This window comes from Phocoena sinus, chromosome 1 (assembly GCF_008692025.1).
Source record: "Phocoena sinus isolate mPhoSin1 chromosome 1, mPhoSin1.pri, whole genome shotgun sequence".
Classification (NCBI taxonomy): domain Eukaryota; kingdom Metazoa; phylum Chordata; class Mammalia; order Artiodactyla; family Phocoenidae; genus Phocoena; species Phocoena sinus.
This window is the reverse complement of record NC_045763.1, coordinates 145,502,777-145,523,626: the sequence shown is the minus strand read 5'-3', so window position 1 is coordinate 145,523,626 and position 20,850 is coordinate 145,502,777. Positions and strand designations below refer to the sequence as shown.

Below are 20,850 nucleotides of genomic sequence, written 5' to 3'. Positions count from 1 at the left end.
TTTGCCACTGACTAGGGGGACAGAATGGGCTCTGGGAGAGATTTCAGGGGTATCCCCAGCATGCCTCCTTTGATTCATAATTCATGATACCACTACTGAGGACTGGCTGTGTGCCTTACCCTCAGTGAATCCTTATGTGTTAGATGCTCTTACAAGGGCCATTATTCAGCTGAGGAAACTTAGGCACAGAGAGTGAAATGACTTATCCAAGATGACACAGCCACTATGTGCTGAATCCAGAATCAAAGCACCACCTTCCACATTTCAGAGCTTCCCCATGTTTCCTGAGGAAGCAGACTCTTAAATTAGTAATCCCCCCCATTCAAATTCACTTTATAGAAAGTGTGGGCTTTGGAAAGCAGAAGAAAGAAGAAAAAAAGTCTACCCCACACCTTTTCTGGGGTGAAGTGGGTTGAGCCAGGAGGATAGAGCTGCTAGTACCCTGACTGATTTTAAGTTGTGTTTCACTTGCCTCTCTAGAGATCTGTGAGCAAATACAATCTTGAGGTTTGATGAAGAATAATGGGGGTGGGGGAAGGAGTGGGAATGGACTGTTCCCTGGACTAAGAAACTGCTAAAACCTTTAAATATCTCTTGAACTTTTTTTTTTCTCTTTTGGCTCCCTGCAATGTTTTGATGTTGAGATTCGGTTGCCACAGTGGGCTGTTTTTAGCTGCCTAGTTCCATCCCCTCCCGTTTTAACTTTTTTCCCTTCCTTTTGCACATGCCCCAACATGAAGTTTCCAATTCTTATCTCACTCAGCAAAACATACTGGGGCTGGTCTGAATGTAGATTCCCCAGGCAGTTCTCCAGCGTAAAACCTCAGCAATATTCAAGTCTCTGCTTAACCCTCTTTCACTGAGGATTAACCCCTGAAATAACCCTACCCAGGGCTTGCTTCTCAGGGAGGGGAGAGGCATTGTTTTCCTTTGTGTAGAGAAGCAGTTTGGTCTGGGACGCTTTTCTTGCCCCTCCTCTAGATGATACCGAGTGTGCAGGCTGGACAACGGTGGGTCCAAAGTCAGGATAAAATGAGGACGCACAGAACTCATACTGATCACACCTCGGGGGCACACACCTTGGGGCTCGCTTCCCCTGCTCTTTCCCAGTCTCTCTTCGATTAGGCAGATTTCACGGCTCTCCTGGGGGCTGGAGGCAGGGAGGCAGGCAGCGGCCGTTTTTGTTTTCCTTGGATAGGAGTCTCATTCACAAGGGGGTGGACTGACTTCTCTGTCAAGATTCTTATCGCTTTTGGAGTTTCAGTGGGAGAGCGAGGCTCAGACTTCTGCGAACAGCTGACAGCATTTCTATCCAGGTGTGACTTGGGGATTCAAAACCAAGAATTATTAGAATGAAGCAGATTGAATAAGAGGAACGGGAGGCACCACGGTAATACCAGCGGTTGGGAATTTCTCTGTCTCAATTACCCTTCTCGTGCATTGTTTTGTGGAGGCTGGTCTAGCTGTTTGTTTACCTACACCCGAAGCCGAATTTCCCCTTAACGACAGGACCAAAACCTCCACAAATCTGGCTTGGGTGTATTAAAGGAATCCTAGTTTAAAATGTAAACTGGTTAAAGATTCCTGTAGGCATTTCACAAAGGAAAAAAAGCGGGGGGGGGGGGGGGGAGCGGGGGTAGCTTTCAAGTGTTCTCCCCCATTTCCTTGTTTCGCTTTATAATGGTGCAATGTATTCGAGGGCAGCGGACAAGTAGATAGGAAAGATATGTAGATAACCTCAAATGACTTTCATGTAAATTTACAAACGCCTTTCCTTTTGCTCTCGCGGTGTTCTAGGGGTTGTGCCGACACGCCCCGGGGTCTACCTGCCAGCCCGGGGTTTACCTGCAGGTGCGTGGTTAGGAGGGCGGAGTGTAGGAGCGTGGGGTGAGGCCAGGAGGCCCGTTACCAGGGTGAAAAGTAAAGCAAAAACAACGGCCCCACTCTGGCCGTGTGACTTCGCTGGAAACCCGGTGAGGTCCCGGGCAACATCCCGGGATCCTGCGTGGAACCTCTGGGCTCCCGGACGGGCCGGGGGCGGGGGGACTTCCAAGGCGGCTCTCCGCGTTGTCCTGGGCCCCGAAGCTTGGGGGGGTGTCCCGGTGAGGCTCGGATTCGGGGGAGAGGAACCTGGGTGCGGGGGATTCAGTTTTACCTGTAACTCTGAGGGTATCTATGCCAGGCTGCTGGGCAATCGGAGAGGCTGGGGAGAGGGACAGATTCCCCGAGGGTGCGGGACTGTGTGTGTAAGGCAGAGAGAGACAGAGACAGAGACAGACAGCCCCCCTGCTTCACGACTGTTAACACCCGAGGGCTGCAGGTGGGGCGGGGCTGCGGGAGATATCTGGGCTCTGAGAGCCTTCTAGTTCCTACCCCAAATTACCAAACTATGGCCTTGGGCCGTCTCCCTCCCTAAAGACAGCTGGAAGCAGGTGCCCCTACACCCCACGGGCGCGCACGGGTCTCCCTCCCTGGCGGTAACGAAACATGGCTGGCCACACTCGCGTTCATCTATATTAGTCTGTGAGCAGTTGACAAGGTCTCTGGTTCTGCCGGTCTCGAAGCCTAGACAGCTGAGGTCGAGGAATCAGAACTGGGAAATCGATTTTAAGGTTCAAATCCAGTTCCGCTGAAGGCTCGGCTAGAATCTGGGCCACAAGACCCCGCCCTTCCCGCCACCGGCTTTAGGGCGAAAAGGATTTCTGCTGCGGGGCCTTATTTCCGCTGCAGTTAGTGCGTCCCCAGTCCAGTCCGTCCGGTCCCAACCCAATCCTCTCTGGGCGCAGAAAAACACAGGAAAGCCGAAGATGGATTTTCCCTCAACATTGCCAGAGAGCGAGGCGACCCCCGCCCCGTCCCGCCCGCGGACACTAAAGCACCTTCTCTTTACTCCTCTCCCTGGCCTCTAGGCTTCAGCCTTACTCTTAGCCCCTCTCTGAGTTGCCTCTGATTTTCCCAGGTCTCTAATCTTTTCACGGGCTTGTTCGTTTCGCTGTCAATTCCAAACGCTTTGGGGTTGTTACAAAAAATCCTAACCCCATAGGGTCCTACCACTAGGCCTGGCCTCGGAGTCGGGTTCCCAACCTGCCGAGAGACGGTTCCGCGTGTGCGCCCCTGTGGGGTGTGCCGGGGCTGCGGGCGTGGGCGCACAGAGCCCGCGGAGCTCTCCGCGCTTGAGTTAAATCACAGACTTCTCACGGTCCCCGCCACAGAGGTCACCCCCGGCGGGTAACGGTGTGGGTTCACCGTAGGGGTGCCTTTGAGCACTTCTCCCACACTGGGGAATAATCCTTCCGTTCCTATCCCGTCCCCTACTTGAGAAGGAGGCTTTTGACTGCGAAGGGAGTATTTTCACGAAGCGCCAGAAAATGACCACGCATTTTAGAGAAAGGTCGCTGCTCGCTTCCAGCCTCACCTAGTCTGGGCAGCGGCCAGAACCCGCCTCTCCAAACTCCCCCCTCCGCAACTTAGCGGAGGGAGAGATGCCAGCGCGGTGGAGTCATGCCGCTGGCTTGGGCACCATTGGCTCATGCCTGGAACACGCAGCGGCGAGTACGCACATCTGGCGGCCAGCCCGGGCGGCTCCGGTCCTGATATGGAGAGAGAGGGCGGGCGGGTGCGTGTGTCCCGGCGTGCGAGGCCCGGAGAACGCTCGCCGGCCGGCTCCTCCCCGAGCTTGCATCACCGGTCCCTCTTTTCCCCTCCTCCTCTTTGGCCCCTCCTCTCCGCCCCCCACCCCACCCCGGCTTTCGCCCAGCCTAGTTCGGCTGGTTCTCGGGGGAAGCTATTAATAGCATTACGTCAGCCTGGGACTGGTAACCCGGAGAAGGGCGCGCCGCCAGCCCGAGGGCTATAAAAGGGGTGATGCAACGCGCTCCCAGCCACAGGCGCACGCAGCGAGGCGCACACTGCACAGCGCTCTCCCCGCGCCGCCGCTCCAGCGGACCCGCCAGCCCGCGCGCCGGCTGTGCGCCCTCTGTGCTCGCCCGCCGGCCCCACAAACAGCCCGACCCCACCCCGACCCCGCCCGCCCTCCGGACCCTGGGCGCCCCGAGTGGAGCCAGGAGGTGAGCGTTGGAAGCCGAGTGAGCGCGGCAAGGGTGGCTCGCTTTCATTCTCTTTGCGCCCCTCTGGTAACCAGTCGGCGGCCCCTGCGCCCACCCCCGACACTTGCCCCCCGCCTCTGGCTTCGAACTTCTCCCAGCCACCACTGCTTCTCGGCGCTTTAGAAACTTTATCGCAAAGAACTTTCTCTTTTGCCCTGGGGCGCGAAATGCTCCTGGCAACCGAGAGATCGGGCTCCCGCTCCTCCACTGGCGTCGGACCACAGCTCCTCTCCGCCCTTGCGTTTACCTAACCCCTGGGAGCGGTCGACGGGTGGTGGGTGCTCAGGGTGTCCGAGCCTATCGGGCTCGCCGACCGGCTCCATCCCTTGCTCAGTGCGCGGGCACTGCCACTCGCGAGCCCAGCCTTCCCGAGAGGCGCGGAGGCCGGTGCTCGCGGAAGGGCTGCCCCAGGGGCGGAACGGAATGAATGGGGAAGGAGCGGGCGAGCCGGGGTCGCGCGCGCGGCCGCTGGGGGTCGCCCTGCCCGCCCCGGAGCGCCGGGAGGCAGGACAGCGCCGGTAGCCCGGAGCGAAAGTTAGTTGGGTAAGTTTACAGAGGTGGCGCGCGCTCATGTGGCTGCCCTAGGGCAGAAGGCAGAGAGGCTCCCGGCACAGATGCCCAGTGTCTGGGCCGGAGACTTCCTGTCCCAAGTTTCTCACACGCTTTTCTCTAGTACCTGTGACTCAAGCTCTGGCTCTTCCTCTGGCGTTTCGCGGATTTCTCTGCTTTCCATCGGGGAGACCCACCGTGGGGGGAAGCGACAGTGCGAAGCCAGTTCAGGTAATTGAGAGACTGGCTCTGTGGTCTAGGGGGCAGGACCCTGAGAGCTTACACTGCACTTGATGTCCTGGGCCTCACCAATATCCCCAGCTGGGAAATGTGGGCATATAGACACTCCTGGCCCCTCTGCCTGTTTGCGGGCACGAGGTGGTGGTTAGACTGGACAACCATTACGGTCCTGTCTGGACGAAGGTTTTCAGATTCTGGGAGGGTGTAACTGAAAGACAAGGGACCGATGAGGGGACTTGAGTGACTTGAATGAGGGGGCTTGGACGTCACTGGCCGGCCTCCGAGGCAGTGGGGGAAAAGGGACTTCTTTGTGGGGCATCTCTTCCCTTCCCCACGTTCTTTCCACTGGAATGGTTCTCCTTCTCTGCTCCCCCCCACCCTCTTTTCATCTGATCGAATCACTTCCTTTCCTTCTATTTTCTTTTCCCTAATTTCATTTCCAAATCGCACATGCTTTCTTACAAATAAAGGAGCTGCTAATCCCTTGATGGAGGCAGAAAAAAAAAAATTGGGTGCTAGAAAATCTGGGTGCTCTCTTAATGCACTTGTTTCAGTGTGGGTGACGGTCACATGTTTGGGGCCTCTGTCTCTTAACTTTAAATGAAGGAGAAATTGGTATAACTGTCCCCCTGTTTTGCATGTAGCATTTGTTGTAGAATAATGCTACTGCTTTGAGGATATCCTGGATGAAGACTGGGGTGGGGGTGGGTTTTAGTGTTATTATTGTCTGGGTGGTTTCAGAGGTAACACCGCAGGCAGCACCCGAGGCACAGTGTGACTAATATACAGTACCCAGCACCTGTGGCAGTTATTGGAGCCTCCAGATCCTTCCTATCTTAACCCCACCATTCTCTCTCCCCCTCTTGGTCTTTTCTCCCCATTGTCCCCTTTCTTCTATACTCCCTCCCTGTCTTAGTCCTATCAAAGCCTCCTCTGTGGTGGGTACAGGTTCCTAGGACTATTGACCCTTCATCTACCTGGCCAATGGCTCTGTTCTCCATTTGCCTCTATGGTTGATCCTCGCGGTGTTGAATCTCTGTTAGTGATGAAGCAAAATGAGCAGGATGGTCAACAGCTTGGCCTGGGCTGGGCCACTCGCCAGCTTTATGGCCTTGGGCAAGTCACTTTACCTTCCTGGACCCCATTTTACTCAATTACAAAATGAAGATCTGACCTGGACGACTCTAATATTGGGTGTTCTATCCCGTTGGATAGAGCTCATGATTTCTTCCCTTTTCAAATGGGCTGGGCATGGGACAGGGTCAGTGGTTCCAAGTGTTACTCGGCCTGGGGAGGAGGAAGTACACAGCCAGGACACGACAGGAACCGGAAACGGTTTCATGTGTGAGACCTGGTCATTTCTCAAGTACTTAAGACCAGTGGGGACAAGCTGGGGCCAGCAAATAGTGGGGTGGAATTGATCTGGTGCACCAAGAGCCCAGAGGTCAAGGTGCAAAAGAAGCTGTCTGTGACTGACCTGAATTTCTTGAGGGTTCCGGTTAATTCATCATTAGTGGGGCTCAACTTCATTGACAGCAACATTATGAGTCCCCCCTGAAATGGGGAAAGTGGAATCACAGTAATAATGGCTACCTAGGATGTGTGTAAATCCACCTTCACATATCTCATATGATCTTCCTGACAGCCCTGGGAGGGAACTGGGGCAGGCGGTATTGGTCTCATTTTACACATGAGGTGACTGAGGTCCAGAAAGCATGCCAGCGGGTGCTCAGCGTGTGAGTGGTAGTGAAAGGCCTGCAAGCGTCATCTCTGTCCTGATGTCTAGCCTTACACCTACAACTGCAGTGTCTATATACCCACTTCCAGTGGGCTAGGAGAAAGACCAAGACAGGAAGTTAGTGAAAGAACTGGCTACCTACTATAAGATGTTTTATGAGCAGTGCTTAGTGGAAAGAGATGAAAATTAAAAGTGAAAACTCAAGGTAGTAGCAGCTACTAGGAAATAAAACCTGGGAGCTGAATTTCCAGTTAAAGAAATAGATGAGTAAAGTTTCACTTTCTTGAAAATGATGAAACTACCGATTATATGACACGATTTCTGATTAGAGATAATGAGAAGCAAAATGCAGGTTCTTTGTAATAAGTCTAGACAATTTTAAGGTCAGTACAGAAAGTCAGCTCAGAAAATCCTCTAAAATTTTTTCTTCAAAGGGGGATGTTCAAGGGTCTCAACTTTCTTAAAAACTGAAGGTTTAACTTCATTTTTCTTGTAGGGGCACAGCCTGAGTCTAGGCTGATCATATTTTAAGAGAATGAGGCAACAAATAACTGGAAAGTATCTCAAGAAACTGAACTTTAGCTGAGTGCAGGAAAAACCCAAATCGTTACAGTTACAACTGCTTTACTTTCTGAAAGGCTTTTAAACATTTTTACAACCTGTTTCCATCCTCAAGTAAGCCCACCCAATGCTTTTCATAAAAACATTCCATACCACTGGCATTCTTCAGTTTCTTTCATCAGGACTGCTGACTTTACACTAAGAAGGGGGAAAAAAAACCCACACAGCAGACCCCAAGCCCTGAAAGCTCATTAATAAACTTGGGAGGTGAAATGGAACTACGCTCAACTGTGGTGGAATTCAAACTGCCTGTGCAGAAGGGAGCCATGCCGTCCTTCAGACAAAGGCCAGCCCAGTGGTAGCTCTGAAATCCATCCCTGAACTACTGCGTTTTTAATAACGTTGGAAAGGGAGGGAAAACACAATTGCATGGGAGAATCTTAAGCCTCTGGCTTTGGAGAGCTGGTTTCTCAGAGTTTATCGGAAAAGTCTCCTCCCTGCATCCTAAGATTACAGGATTCAACTGATAGAAGAATATCAGTTCTGACTCATGACATAGGGCTTTGGGAAGAGAATCACATACGTTTCCTGGGTTTCTCTGAAGAGTCAACAATGGTGGTGTTCATTGGCCCGGAATTCTTGCCACCATCAGTGTATCTTGGATCTTAAGGGGGATGTAGAATTCAGGGTGTTGTATTCAGAAGTGTCTAAGATCAAAGACAGTGACCAACCACCCACCCACCTGGACCCCACAGAGCATCTGTTGGAGAGCCAGCCCTGGGCTGGACAGATCTCTGGGAGGCCCAATAATAACATATTTCCTAGTTGCATTATATTTTTCAGGGCATATTCAGGTATTATTTCTTCAATGCCTTGCACAACTCTGGGAAAATAGGGTGATTGTTTTTAGACTTCTTTTACAGACGAGAGAGAAGGCTCCGGGAGGTAAGATGATGACGCATAAGGAAGTGAGCCTCAAATCTTGATGTTCTGACCCCAGACTGGGAATTCCTGAATGCAGGCAGCAATCTGAGTGTGCACCCAGGCAGAGAAAGCTCAGGAATTCCGTACAGAATTCACATTTTCCCCATGGCTCTTTGCTTAGTCTCCCTTCCATCACTTCAGTTCCAGGACCCTCACCCATCCCCATGCCTACTCCCAACCCTCAGGAAAAGTTTGCTCTGGCTTTTTGTTTGCTTTTACAATTTAGAATAATATTCTATGTTCTGTAAATTAAGGGCATGAGTTCTGGAGTCAAACCTAATTCCAAATCCTGACGCTGCCTCATACTTATATGACTTTGGGCAAATTATTTAGCTTGTCTAAATTTTAGTTACTTCATCCATAAAATGGGACTAGGACCTAACTGGGTTCTCATGAAGATTAAGTGAGATAAGGCACATAAGGTTTCTGGAATGAAGGAGGCACTTGTGAAATGTTAGCGACTTGCCAAAGGGCTTCTTTTCTGTCTGGATTTAGCTAATGACCTCAGGTCCCCAGATTGAGACGGATGCTCCAAGGGGACCACCTGCCCTGAGAATCCCCACATTCATCGCCCCTGGAGAACTGAAAGCAGGGATGAGGGGGGATGGCCACTGCTGGAGGGAGTATACAGCAGGAAGAGATTTATGGAGGGCTATTCCAAACTGGGACCATGGAACCATTACTATTTCTGCCCTTTCTTGCTTGCTTTTTTTTTTGTCCCTTTGTCTTCCCTGGGCTGTAGAAGGATAGGGGGTAGATGGGACCTCAGAGGCCATTTGATTTAACCGCCCCTTCCTCATTTCATGTATTCAGTCCGATAGTCTCCAGCAGTCAGCAGGCATTGGGAGAAGCCGGTGCCAGGGGCTGGGTCAGGCTCTGGAAAGAGCAACAGTGGAGACTCCATCCCGGTGCTGTAGGAGTTCCCAGACATTTGTCACATAAAGGCTGAGACTCAGAGAGCTCGGGTCACACCACTCCTTAGTGCCAGAGCCAGTCCCAGGCCCCCTCTGAGCCCAGCCCAAGCCCTTCCAAACATCACAGGGCTGAACAACACTCCCCAAAAGAGGTCCAAATTCTGAGCTCCTCACTTTTCTTTACTCTGAGGTCTTTTGCTTCACCAACCTTTACCTTAAGAAAGGGCTACTCTAGTCCCTTGTGACCTGAATTCCCACACCCCAGCCAAACTGGGGCGAAGAAATGCACCTGCTACAGTTACTGTCCTCATTCTCAAAGACTTGGATCCAACTTCCCAAGGGGGAAGCTTCAGAGATATATTCAAAGGTCCCCCACTCCTTGCTTTTACTTCCACTCACTGATAGATTTAACTTGATTTCAGATACCTTCCAAGTTTTTCTTTCTTTTTTTTGAAAAGGAGACTGCAAATGGGGTTACATAATAGTCTCACTGATTTTTTTTTTTAACGCTCTTCCTCTTTCAGGACTGTTTGAGGCTACATTTGCATATATGTACACCAGCCAATACTAATAGCTCTTGTGAATTCAGAATAGCCTGAAATGCCACCCCTTATAAACTTCAACTAGGCATTTTATCCACATCGCTGAGCTGTGTATTTTAAGAACCTGTTTTACGCAAGATGAGGATGGTGTGAAATGAAAACAAAGCAGAAGGCCGAGGGCTAATGGGACCTTCTTCTGGGGGTGGGGCTCAGGTATTGGAGGTCGCAGGTGCGGGGGGGTCCTTGATCCCATGCCCCCAAATCCCTGAAGTAGTTTGGGTTTTGATGTGTCTTTCAGCAAAATGATGCTTCAACACCCAGGCCAGGTCTCTGCCTCGGAAGTCAGTGCCTCTGCCATCGTCCCCTGCCTGTCCCCTCCTGGGTCACTGGTGTTTGAGGATTTTGCTAACCTGACACCCTTTGTCAAGGAAGAGCTGAGGTTCGCCATCCAGAGCAAGCACCTCTGCCACCGGATGTCCTCGGCGCTGGAGTCAGTCACCGTCAGCAGCAGACCCCTCGAGATGTCAGTCACCAAAGCCGAGGTAGGTTCTCCCAAGGGTGCCCTTTCTTTCTGCACTTACTTATTGCACACCTACCATGCGCCAGGCATGCTCTAGGCAGGGGGCTTCGGCCATGAATAAAACAAAATCACTGCCCTCACAGGGAGCTTACCTTCCACTGGGAGGAGACAGACAACACACAAGATAAGTAAATCCATAAAAGACAGACAGGCAAAGGATAAAAATAAAGCAGCAAAGGGGGACAGGGGAGTGGGGCAGGAGTGGGGTTGCTGTTTTAAACCAGGAGTTCAGGGGAGGCTTCACTGATAGAATGGCCTTTGAGCAGAGACTCGAAGGAGGAGCGGATAAGGGCCATATGGGTATCTGGCAAAAGATCAAGAATAAGGGCACTGAGAGAGGGGCGTGCTGAGGGCACAGGACCAGTAGCAAGGAGGGCCAAGTGGCTGGGGTCACGTGTGGGGTGGGGAGTGAGGCAGGCACTGAGCTCACGGGTGGAGGCCAGATCACGTTGGGTGTTGTAGGCTATTGTAAAGACACGCCGTGCACTCAGAGTGAGGTGGCGAGCCCCTGGGAGGGTTTCTGAGCAGAGGAGCGACATGGTCTAACCTGATATTCCTAAATGATTACCCTGGCTGTCGAGTCGAGAATGGGCAGTACGAGCGAGGGCAGAAGCAGGGTACCGACACTAGAGGGTCTGCATCGGGATGAGGGCCGTGAGGTGCCGAGAAGTTGTCAGCTTCTGGATCTGTCTTGATGGTACAGCTGATTTCCCGGAGTCATACATCGGGTATGACTCCGAACAGGAGTCAATGGTGACTCCAGAATTTCTGGCCTGGCCAGCAGTAAAGATGGAGAGCCTATTTGCTGCTGAGGTTGGGACTGCAGGACATTGGGTGGGACAAGAGCAGGCGTCCATCCTGTTCAATGCCCCAGTGGAGGTGTGAAGGAGGCAGTTGGATACGTGGGTCTGGAGCTGAGAGGAGAGTCGGGGCCAGAGATACAGAGTTGGAAGCCATCAGCGTATGGATGGTATTGAAAGCCATGAGTCTGTCTGTATGAGATCACCTTCTGTGTCCAGTTGTTCTGAAGACGCAGAGAGTGTGGTGATTGTTTTCATCACTACGAGAACCCAGGTGGCCAGGCTGTGGAGCAAGGACCAGTCGGCCATGCTCACAGCCTCGGTACAGGTTCTGCTCCAAGTTCACTTCTGTCTCTGACGCTTGTGCTGTTCTCCGCTCGGCAGCCTTTTATAAGACACCTGGAGTAACAGTCATGGTGAGAAGTTTGGGAGGTGCTTGCTGGCAATGCTGTGGTGGTTCGAGAACTTCAGAGCTGAGGTCTCAGCTGTTTTGTCGGCCTCCCCCTCATGGATGAAAGATGGGAGTGTTTCACGCTCACTTAACTGGCATGGTCACTGCCTTTAGGCAAGAGGTAGTGGACCTGGCCAGAAAAGAACTGAGTTTTAAAGGAAGTTGGTTAGGAACCTTTATGATTCTATGAATGGGGGGTGGGTAAATAATGACTCCTGTATAGAACTGATCTGAGGGTTAAATGAGATGGCATTTGTTAAGGGTCTAGCAGAGGGCCTGGCTGAGTGTTAGCATTCAGTGAATGGTAGGCAGGACTACTATATGATGCTATATCCTTAAGGCAGCATTAGGGGCATTGGCTGTACCCCCAGTTAACCTCAGGGCAAGTCACTGGTGCCCAGTCCAATACTGGAAAGTGCAGGGTGGGAACATGGGACACTCAAGGAAAAAATTAAAAATTTTTTTTCTAATTAAATCTTGAAATTACAGGATGCAGTGGAAGTAGTGGGGTGCCATGGAAGGAAGGAAAACATTTTGGAGGGATATTTGGAGGGTTCTCCAGAGCAAGAAGCAGGCAGCCAGCTTCACGGAAGCAGTCTTAAAGTCATCCAACTCATGTACTGTGATTTTTTTGTTCATCAAGTGACCTTCTGATCTTAGGTCAGTTTAACAAGTAGATTTTTCTACTGGGAAGAGAGTGCACCAAATGACCTAGCTGAATGTTCTGGTCTCCTTGGTGGCTGTAATTCTCAACTTAAGGCACTGAGCCTGTGAAACCCACAGGCATCCTGTGTATCTGGGCAGCGTAAGCCTCCTCCCCAGATCCCAGGCACCTCTGGGAATGCAGCATGGTGGAATGAGGCAGCTGTGGCCAAGAGAGGACACAGGGCCGGGAGCCACAGGCCTGGGTTTTACATCCAGTGTTGTAGCCTACTGGTCTGCTGACCACGAGCTGGTGATTCCTGGGCCTCCCTTGGCACATTACTTTTGGCCACTCTGTGCCTCATTTGCACATCAATAAAGTGAGGGGATGGATCTAAATGGCCTTTAGAAAGGCTTTTCCATGTCTGACAGTTTGTGACTCTGAGATTTGCTCTACTTTCAAGTACTTCCTTTTATGAGAATACTTTGAATCCTCCCCCCCTGTCCAAAAGTATCTGTAGAGTTAGTTGCAAAGGAAATTCTAGACTTGCTGAATTCTTAATGAAGACATTGATGATGAGGTTAATGATGATAATAACTAAAGCTTCCATAGCACCTAAACCCTGTGCAGAGGGCTTTACATAGATTAACTAATTTGACCCTCCTCACAACCCTACTGAGTAGGTAAGATTATTGATCCCATTTTACAAATGAGGAAACTGAGGCTCAAAAGAGCATAGTAACTTGCACAAGGTCTCACAGCTAATAGGCAGTGAAGCTGAGATTCAAAGGTATAGTCTAAACCCAATGTCCGCCTTTGTGGTTCTAGGATCCAAGACATAAAAGGTAGAAATGCCTCTCATCGTATTTCCCCCTTGGGCTTTGTTTCCCTATGTTGTAAAGCCTCCATCTCAGCCCAACCTTAAGTCAGTGCCATCTAATCCAAAGTCAGAGGTGAGGTGATCGTGGCGTCCCAGGATCTCTTTGATTTGCGGTGAGGCTCCCATGGCCTTTCCTGCTGTCTGGAGCAGTGACAAGTGACATGACAAAGTTCTGACATTAGTGGCCTAAAGCATCACCCACTCTGCTCACTGTGAGTGCTTCACTCCCGCTGGACTCTGGTCTCTGAGCCAAGTCCAGCAGCCAGACTTTGCTGGCTCCCCATCAGTCCTTAGGCAAAGTCAGGATCAGAGTGAACTTCACAGAGGACCAGATGGTAAAGCAGGACAGGGTTTTGTTCTCTGAGGATCGCAGGGCTGGCTCAGGGTGGGGCACAGAGGAAGAGATCAATATCAACTTGTTGGATGAATCAATGGATGGTTCTAGTTCTCCACCCACAGGTGGCACCAAGCCATGGGCTGATAACGCCACTTTGGTTGGGGAATAGGCTTGGGTTCCTCTTCTCCAGGAGCTGCACGGGCTTCTCCCGAATTTAGGAAGGAGGTGCTATGATGATGTTCCAGGTGAAGATAGAGATGAATCGAAGAAGAGGCAGGGGGAATGGGTGGCAAGGTGATATTCCTGAGGTCATTCCTGGTTCTAGGGGAAAGGACATATTTACTGGACAAAATCTGTTTCTTGCTCTAGTTGATAACCAATAGTTATCACTTTGAATATCAAACTCCTATTTTAAAATCCAAATGTTTTTTAAAAGTAAAATAAATTTAATTTACTAATATTGCCAATATAATTTTAACTGTTCTTTGATTTTTCATTATTCATTCTTGAGTGCGTGTGTGTGTGTGTGTGTGTGTGTGTAGAGGTTGCATGCAAAAGTCTAGGGCTTTACTTCTCCCAAATTCTTTAGGGCTGCCCCGGTTTGTCAGTTTTAGCTGGAAATAAAAGGCAGTGTATTTGAGGTGGATTGAATTTCTAGCCTCCCATTAAGCTTGTGCCTCTTGAATTTTACAGGTAGCCCCTGAAGAAGATGAAAGGAAAAAGAGGCGACGGGAAAGAAATAAGATTGCAGCTGCCAAGTGCCGAAACAAGAAGAAGGAGAAGACAGAGTGCCTGCAGAAGGTGAGTGCCTGTGTGCCTTGCTCCTTCCTCTTGCTCACGCCTGTCCCCCGCCAACCTCACGTCACGTGAGGAAGGGGAGTTTGAAAGCCCCCGCCCAGAAGTGCTTTCCCAGGAAGGGCATTGTAGCTGGTAGCAGAAATGCCAGTTGCAGAACGACGAAGTAGCAAAGCTGTTAGCACAATGAATGTGACTTTGGGTGTGTAAGAAGCAGGTGTGTGAATTAAAAACCACAAGATCGTCTGGTGCCCATATTCCCCCTCGGCCGGTCCATACACGTCCAGAAGCCTCCGGGTACGGGATACGTCAGTCCAGTGAAAGAGGCTCAGTCGCCCATCTTCCTCAGGAAAGAAAGCTGCCACCTCTCATCTGGCTCACTGTGAAAAGCCTTTAATTAATCTCTTCAAACAAGCTATTTCCTTAATCTACAGGCAGAGGTTACACTTTCTCTCTCGTTCTTAACTCTGCAGCCCTTCTCTTTGGTGCATCCAATAGTCTGTGCTCCCAGCTGCATTCAGCCGGCTCCCCTTCCAGAAGGGAGAAGCGCCAGTGGCAACGGCATCTGCGGGCAGCTGGAGCAGGCCGTGATGCAGTCTTCCCAGTGGCTGTGTCCCCTCTCCCAAGTGTAGACAGGCCAGGGCAGAGTCTTCACCCAGGTTCCACAGGTCCCCAAGGGTTCTGTCAATTGCTTCAGGGGGTCAGTGAAAATTAAGACATTTTGTTTATTGCTATGTGCATTCTTTCTGGGGAGATGAGCTTCTCAGTGAAATCAGTGACTCACAGAAGACTAAGTGCCATGAGTCTGGATTGCCTTCCAGTCCCCAAGGCCCTTTCAGGTCCAGAAGACCTGCCCATGGGCTGTTGTACTTATGTAAAGGAGATCTCTTTGCCATTGCTTCTATTGCTGTTTCGTTACTATTAGGGTCACAACCTGCCTCAACCTTGAGTGGAAACTCAAGGCCTCTCTGAAGGAGCCTCCAAGTTCAAAGGCTTCTCCAGGCTCTGGATTCTCCCAAACCTAATGCTGCTGTCCCGGCTTTGTGGGGCACTGTAGCAGGGAGCCAGCGGCCACCTCCAGCTTGATGAGTCCCGACGTGTCCCAGCGGTTACCCCTTGCCACCCAGGGGCCACCAGCAGGCCACCCCGTTCCTCACTGGCCCGTGGCTTCCCTTCCTAATCCCTCTGCTGCTTGTCCCCCAGGAGTCAGAGAAGCTGGAGAGTGTGAATGCCGAACTGAAGGCCCAAATTGAGGAGCTCAAGAATGAGAAGCAGCATTTGATATACATGCTCAACCTGCACCGGCCCACATGCATTGTCCGGGCTCAGAACGGGAGGACTCCAGAAGATGAGAGAAACCTTTTTATCCAACAGATAAAAGAGGGAACATTGCAGAGCTAAGCAGCCGTGGTATGGGGCAACTGCGGAGTCCTCATCGAATCCTCCTTTTACATCCGAAACCCTGAAGCCATTGGAGATCTGACTTCCTGTGCACCTCTTGAATCCCAGCAGCAAAGAACCATCAAGGTGGGAGGGCCCTCGGTGACTTTCCACTCTACCCCAGAGTGGACTTTGGACCAGGGCAACAAGGGCATCTTTTTCCTTAACTCCAGAATTTAGGTCTTAACATATTGGCCTTCCTTGGATTCTCCAGATGGCCCCTGGTTAGGGTCCTGCCTGCCTTTCATCTGGATTCTGCAAAAACCAGGCCTCCCACCATTAGGATTCATGCAGAAGCATCATCTGTACCTTGGGTGGGTGGGGTGGGGCCACCTCCTCTGCTGCCGCTGCCACTGTCACTTGTAGGGGACGTGGGGTGAGAATGGCATTTTGTGAAGCTGTGCGATGGCTAGGGTTGTGCTTTCTAGCAAATATGCTGTTCTGTACAGGAATTACCGTGTGCAAGGCGTTCGTTTCAAAACTAGGCGTTGTGCTCTTCTGACGTTTGCGCCACACACCACCACTGTGACTTTCTCATGACTTTCCTCAGATCTGGTTTCTGAGAATTTGCGGCGGGGTGGGTGGTGTGTCTATCATATCAGCACGTGCAGTGTCTTGCAAAGTATTCAGGTGGCCAGAAGAGGTTGTCAGCCCCGGGAGAACAGAATTGTGCCAGCCTGGACTGAGTGCAGTTTTGTGCCAACAGAAAAGGCCTCTTCCCCTTGGCACCCAAGCATTAACGCACGTCCTCTGTTGCAAACTCAGTTATAATGTCACAGGAAGAAAGCAGAAACAGAATCCAGCTTCTGAAGGGTTAGGATTCTCTGCTCAGTGACTTAGGTCAGGAATTTTTTCTAGGCCGGAAGAGCCAAAGAATATTCCATTTTCCTTTTCTTGTGGTTGAAAACCACAATCAGTGGAGATGCATTTGAAGCCAGGTGATGCCTAGGCTTTAGCATTATTAGATGTTAATGGCATTGTTTCTGTCATGCAGATGTTTGTAGAAATCGGGCCCAGAGCATTTATAGCTGTGAGACAGTCACTCACACTGGCCACGAGGACTCTGGCTACTGTCTGTTTAAATTCTGACGTTTCTGTGAAATCCTCAGAGTGTTTAATCCTACTCAGTAGTATCATTACAATTTTCTGTAAAAGAAGATATTACTTATTTATCCTAGTATTCCTAACCTGTCAATAGAATAAATATTGGAACCAAGACATGGTGAACTTAAGTGTTGTGCTGGTTTGTGTTCTTTTAAATTGGTTGTTTGTTGAGATCTAACCATTCCCCTCCCCTCTCCTTTGGAGATGGTGGTGTAGGGGGTGGTCTCGGCTTTAAATATTCTGCAGGTGTTGTTCTTTGTTCTCTGGGGTGCCAGTAGGTGGGATTTTTGACTTTCAATCCTGTTCCTCAGTCTGTGGTTTCTGATGCCCAATTTCTCATTGACAAACCCTAGGACACAACAGCAAGCATACCCTTTAGATTGTTTGGTATTAAGATAGAATTTTGGGGGCTTCCCTGGTGGCGCAGTGGTTAAGAATCCGCCTGCCAACGCAGGGGACACGGGTTCGAGCCCTGGTCCGGGAAGATCCCACATGCCATGGAGCAACTAAGCCCGTGCGCCACAACTACTGAGCCCGCGTGCCACAACTACTGAAGCCTGTGTGCCTAGAGCCTGTGCTCCGCAACAAGAGAAGCCACTGCAATGAGAAGCCTGTGCACCACAATGAAGAGTAGCCCCCACTCGCCGCAACTAGAGAAAGCCTGTGCAGAGCAACAAAGACCCAACTCAGCCAAAAATAAAATAAAATAAATTTATTTTAAAAAGATAGATTTTTTTTTTTTTGCGGTACGCGGGCCTCTCACTGCTGTGGCCTCTCCCGTTGTGGAGCCCAGGCTCCGGATGTGCAGGCTCAGCGGCATGTGGGATCTTCCCGGACCAGGGCATGAACCCGCATCCCCTGCATCAACAGGCAGACGCTCAACCACTGCGCCACCAGGGAAGCCCAAAAGATAGAATGTTGATATAAAATCTGAATACCTCAACTACAAGTTTCTCTGAATACACAAAAGCCTAAAAGGTACACCTGTTGCTCAACTTGAACCTTACAATCTGTCACAGAACTCCTCGTGTTCACTTGAATTACATCTCTTATAAGGTCCAAGTTTGTGTCTCATTGTTGCAAACAGGTATTTCAAATTTGGAAAAGAATGGCAGTGAGGATGGGGAGGAAGAGAGAGTATAACTTCAGACAGGATAGGTGTGATAATTCAAAGAAAACAGTCCACCTAATTTTCTGGAATCTCCAGAGCATATGATTCCTTAGGTCTGGAACAGAACCAGGGTCCCTTGCTCTTTCCCTGTGCACATATGTAACACTCACAGGCTGGGAATAAAAACCGGCTACTCCGCCACCAATGCCATTTTTCAGAGACATCCTCGCTTCCTTGAACGTTCATGCGCATGAAGCATGCCTGCTCCTTTGAACTCATGTATAGTTCCTTTAAACTATCACCTGTGACACAGGCATCCTAATTTTGCTGCTTTAACTACATAGCAGGGGCAGTTCCTAAACTGTACAGAGCATCTGGGGGAAGTACCATTTACCACTTCTTTCAGGAGATAATCTATCTTCCTTGTCTTGGTGGAGGGGGATGAATTTCCTTGCATTTACCTTCTGGATGAGCCACCAATCAGCCGTTAGGAAACTTAAGACAGTTTTAAAGCTGCCATGGACAACAACGAATTAGAGAGGAAGGAAGGGGGAAGTGGCGATGGCAAGAAACATTGATCTGAGAAACGCATGTAAATCATCAGTGGAACTGTAAGTTCTCTTAACAAGTGCATTAAAAATAGTTTTCTGTAACCAAGTTTATGTTTCCATACTTTAAAAAGAAAGGATTAATAAGTATTTACCATCAATTTGCTTAGTTCATCTACTTTCACGTTCGACAGAGAGGGAAACTGGGGCTCTGAAAGAATAAACTTGGATGGGAATCTCTGCCGGAGTCACACACCTGGTTTGACAAGGTCTTTTCCTTGGGCCACCACCTGCTGGGGTTGTGATGTCACAGCGGCAGGGCATGGACAGCCCACCCTCCCTCCTGTCTCCTGCCCTCATCCTGTCGTCCCCTGGCCTTTCCCTGAGATCTGGCCTGACACCTACTTCAGAATAAAGAGCTGTAAAGGGTTCTGGTCCAGGACAGGGGTTCTGGAGTTGAAACTTGCACTTTCTGCCAGGAGCTAAAATGCTATTTTCCATCTTTATCTGAATTTCTCCCACGGGCTTTAAAGAAACCCTGAAACCCAAACCCATACCAAGCTTTTCCTCTTTTCTGCATCCCATACTCTTTGGTTGTGTTCAAGCAGTTTCTCCGTAAAGTGTTTTCATGGATTTGCCTGAGAAAAAAACCTCAGAGGAGGCCAGGTTTGTCCAATGAGGATCCTTCTGAGTTCTCATGGTGGCTCTAACCCCAGAAGCTTCTCTATTTGTCTTACCAAAAACTGCTGTCAGGAAGGAATTCACACTGAAGTTTAAAGGGCCAGTTGAAACTAATGCCAATAATAGCTGACATTTATTGAGTGAGACAATATGCTCAATACTTTACATGCATTATCTCATTTAATCCTCACCAGCAACTGTTATTATCCCCAATTTATAGGTGAAGGGGAGAGCTAGGTAGAATGTCCAAGGTCACACAGGTGACCTCTCTAAAGCTGGAAGCTATGTTTTTTAACTATAAAGGTTCTGAGCAGGACTGTGTGTGTGTGTGTGTGTGTGTGTGTGTGATTGTGATAAAATTCACCACTGTAATCTTAGAGTGCACAGTTCAGTGGCATTCAGTGCATTCACATTACCGTGTAACCATCACCACTAGTTCCAGAATTTTTCATCACCACAGAAGGAAACCCTGTACTCCCCATTCTCTGCTCCCTCCAGCCCTAGGCAACCACTAATCTAATATCTGTCTCTATGCATTTGCCTCTTCTGGCTATTTCCTATAAATAGAATCCTACAATATGTGGCTTCTTTCACTGAGTATAATGTTTTCAAAGCTCACCCATGTTGTGACATATATCAGTACTTCATTCCTTTTCATGGCCGAACAATATTCCACTGTATGGAGAGACCACGTTTTGCTTGTCCAGTCATCTGTTGAGGGACAGGTGTGTGTATTTTAACAGAAAGATGGCCTTTATCCTCAAGGAATGAATCTCTATGGTGGGATTTCAAGCATAACATCAAACTGGAGATAAGAGAGTTGGCAGCAAGGGCCTTTCTCAGAACTTTCAAGTCACAATTTAGAAATCACTTGTTCTGTGACTAGCTCTGTGGGAGTGGCAATGAGGCGGGATGTCTAAGGGTACATGCTCCCCACAGGTGTCAAGGCTTCCAAACCACGTCTGCCTGGTAGGGAGGTTACTACAGGACGGCATCTGGCAGGCTCTTGGAATCAAAGCTTACATCTCAGGCTACTCACCCCCCATGTCACTGGGGGAAGACATGTCATAAGAATAATTAGGTTTCCACACACAGGCTGTTCGCACAAGCATAAAGGGAGGGAGGATCTGAGTGATCCCCTGGATAATTTAATCCCCACGTCAGCCCAACTGCTGTCTTGGGTTCTCTCCATAACATACATACACACATAAAATTAATTACGCAACTTCTAATAATGCACCAAATAGGTCTTCTTAAAGGTAGTTAAATCAGTCCAGTTCAAAAACATTTGGCTGGGCCAAGCTTTCTTTGAGAGGCTAAGTACTGTAGTGGTTCAGAACAAAGGCTTTAGAATCAGGTAGACCTACATTCAAATAGTGCCTCTGCTACCATTAGCTCTGGGTATTTAAACAGGAGATACAAGCTCAATTTCTTCACCTATAAACTGGGAACAGTAGTTAACAGTACCAAACTCAGTGCATTCTTACCACCATATGTGAAGAATGCAGCATGGTGCCTAGGAGAAGCAATTTTTAATGTGATTATTAAAAATCACCGTCGTCAACGTTTACTGAGATTTTATGAAAGGACAGACTAAGGATCGCAACTGCCAACTCTACGTTATTGGATACAATTAAACCATGAGCTTAAATGGTTCAAATTTATCCCATCATCTTACATTCCTATAGATTTCATCCAGTAGCTGAATTTGGGGGAGGAAAAGAAAAAGGACCCACACAAAACTTGCCCAGTTGAAGACATTTTTATTTCGGTACGCACCTGAGTCCCTGGCAGGATGGGCCTGTCCCCCGCGGGAGGACATGTCCTCCCCCTCCTTTGGGAGAGG

The 20,850-nt window shown here is 49.6% G+C and overlaps 1 protein-coding gene and 1 long non-coding RNA gene across 5 annotated transcripts in view; one reads left to right on the top strand and one right to left on the bottom strand.

Moving 5' to 3' along the window:
* The window catches only part of ATF3 (activating transcription factor 3), a 49,325-nt gene extending 32,533 nt beyond the window's left edge, over window positions 1-16,792 (top strand). The window contains exons 1-4 of one of the 4 annotated variants that reach the window (XM_032651101.1): window positions 3,883-4,649; window positions 9,933-10,176; window positions 14,019-14,126; window positions 15,324-16,792. In XM_032651101.1, coding sequence (XP_032506992.1) covers window positions 4,534-4,649; window positions 9,933-10,176; window positions 14,019-14,126; window positions 15,324-15,521 — 666 coding nt within the window. In that variant the 5' untranslated portion in view covers window positions 3,883-4,533 and the 3' untranslated portion in view covers window positions 15,522-16,792. Of the gene's footprint in view, window positions 1-3,882; window positions 4,650-9,932; window positions 10,177-14,018; window positions 14,127-15,323 lie in introns of those variants that run through there. The other 3 variants (XM_032651131.1, XM_032651112.1, XM_032651122.1) reach the window with 3 other exon arrangements.
* LOC116763430 lies at window positions 7,891-18,553 on the bottom strand. The gene is made up of 3 exons (XR_004352523.1): window positions 17,682-18,553; window positions 9,601-9,607; window positions 7,891-7,901 (listed from the first exon to the last, which is right to left on the bottom strand). It is a non-coding gene; the product is annotated as an uncharacterized LOC116763430 (long non-coding RNA).
* Between the last annotated feature and the right edge of the window lie 2,297 nt (window positions 18,554-20,850).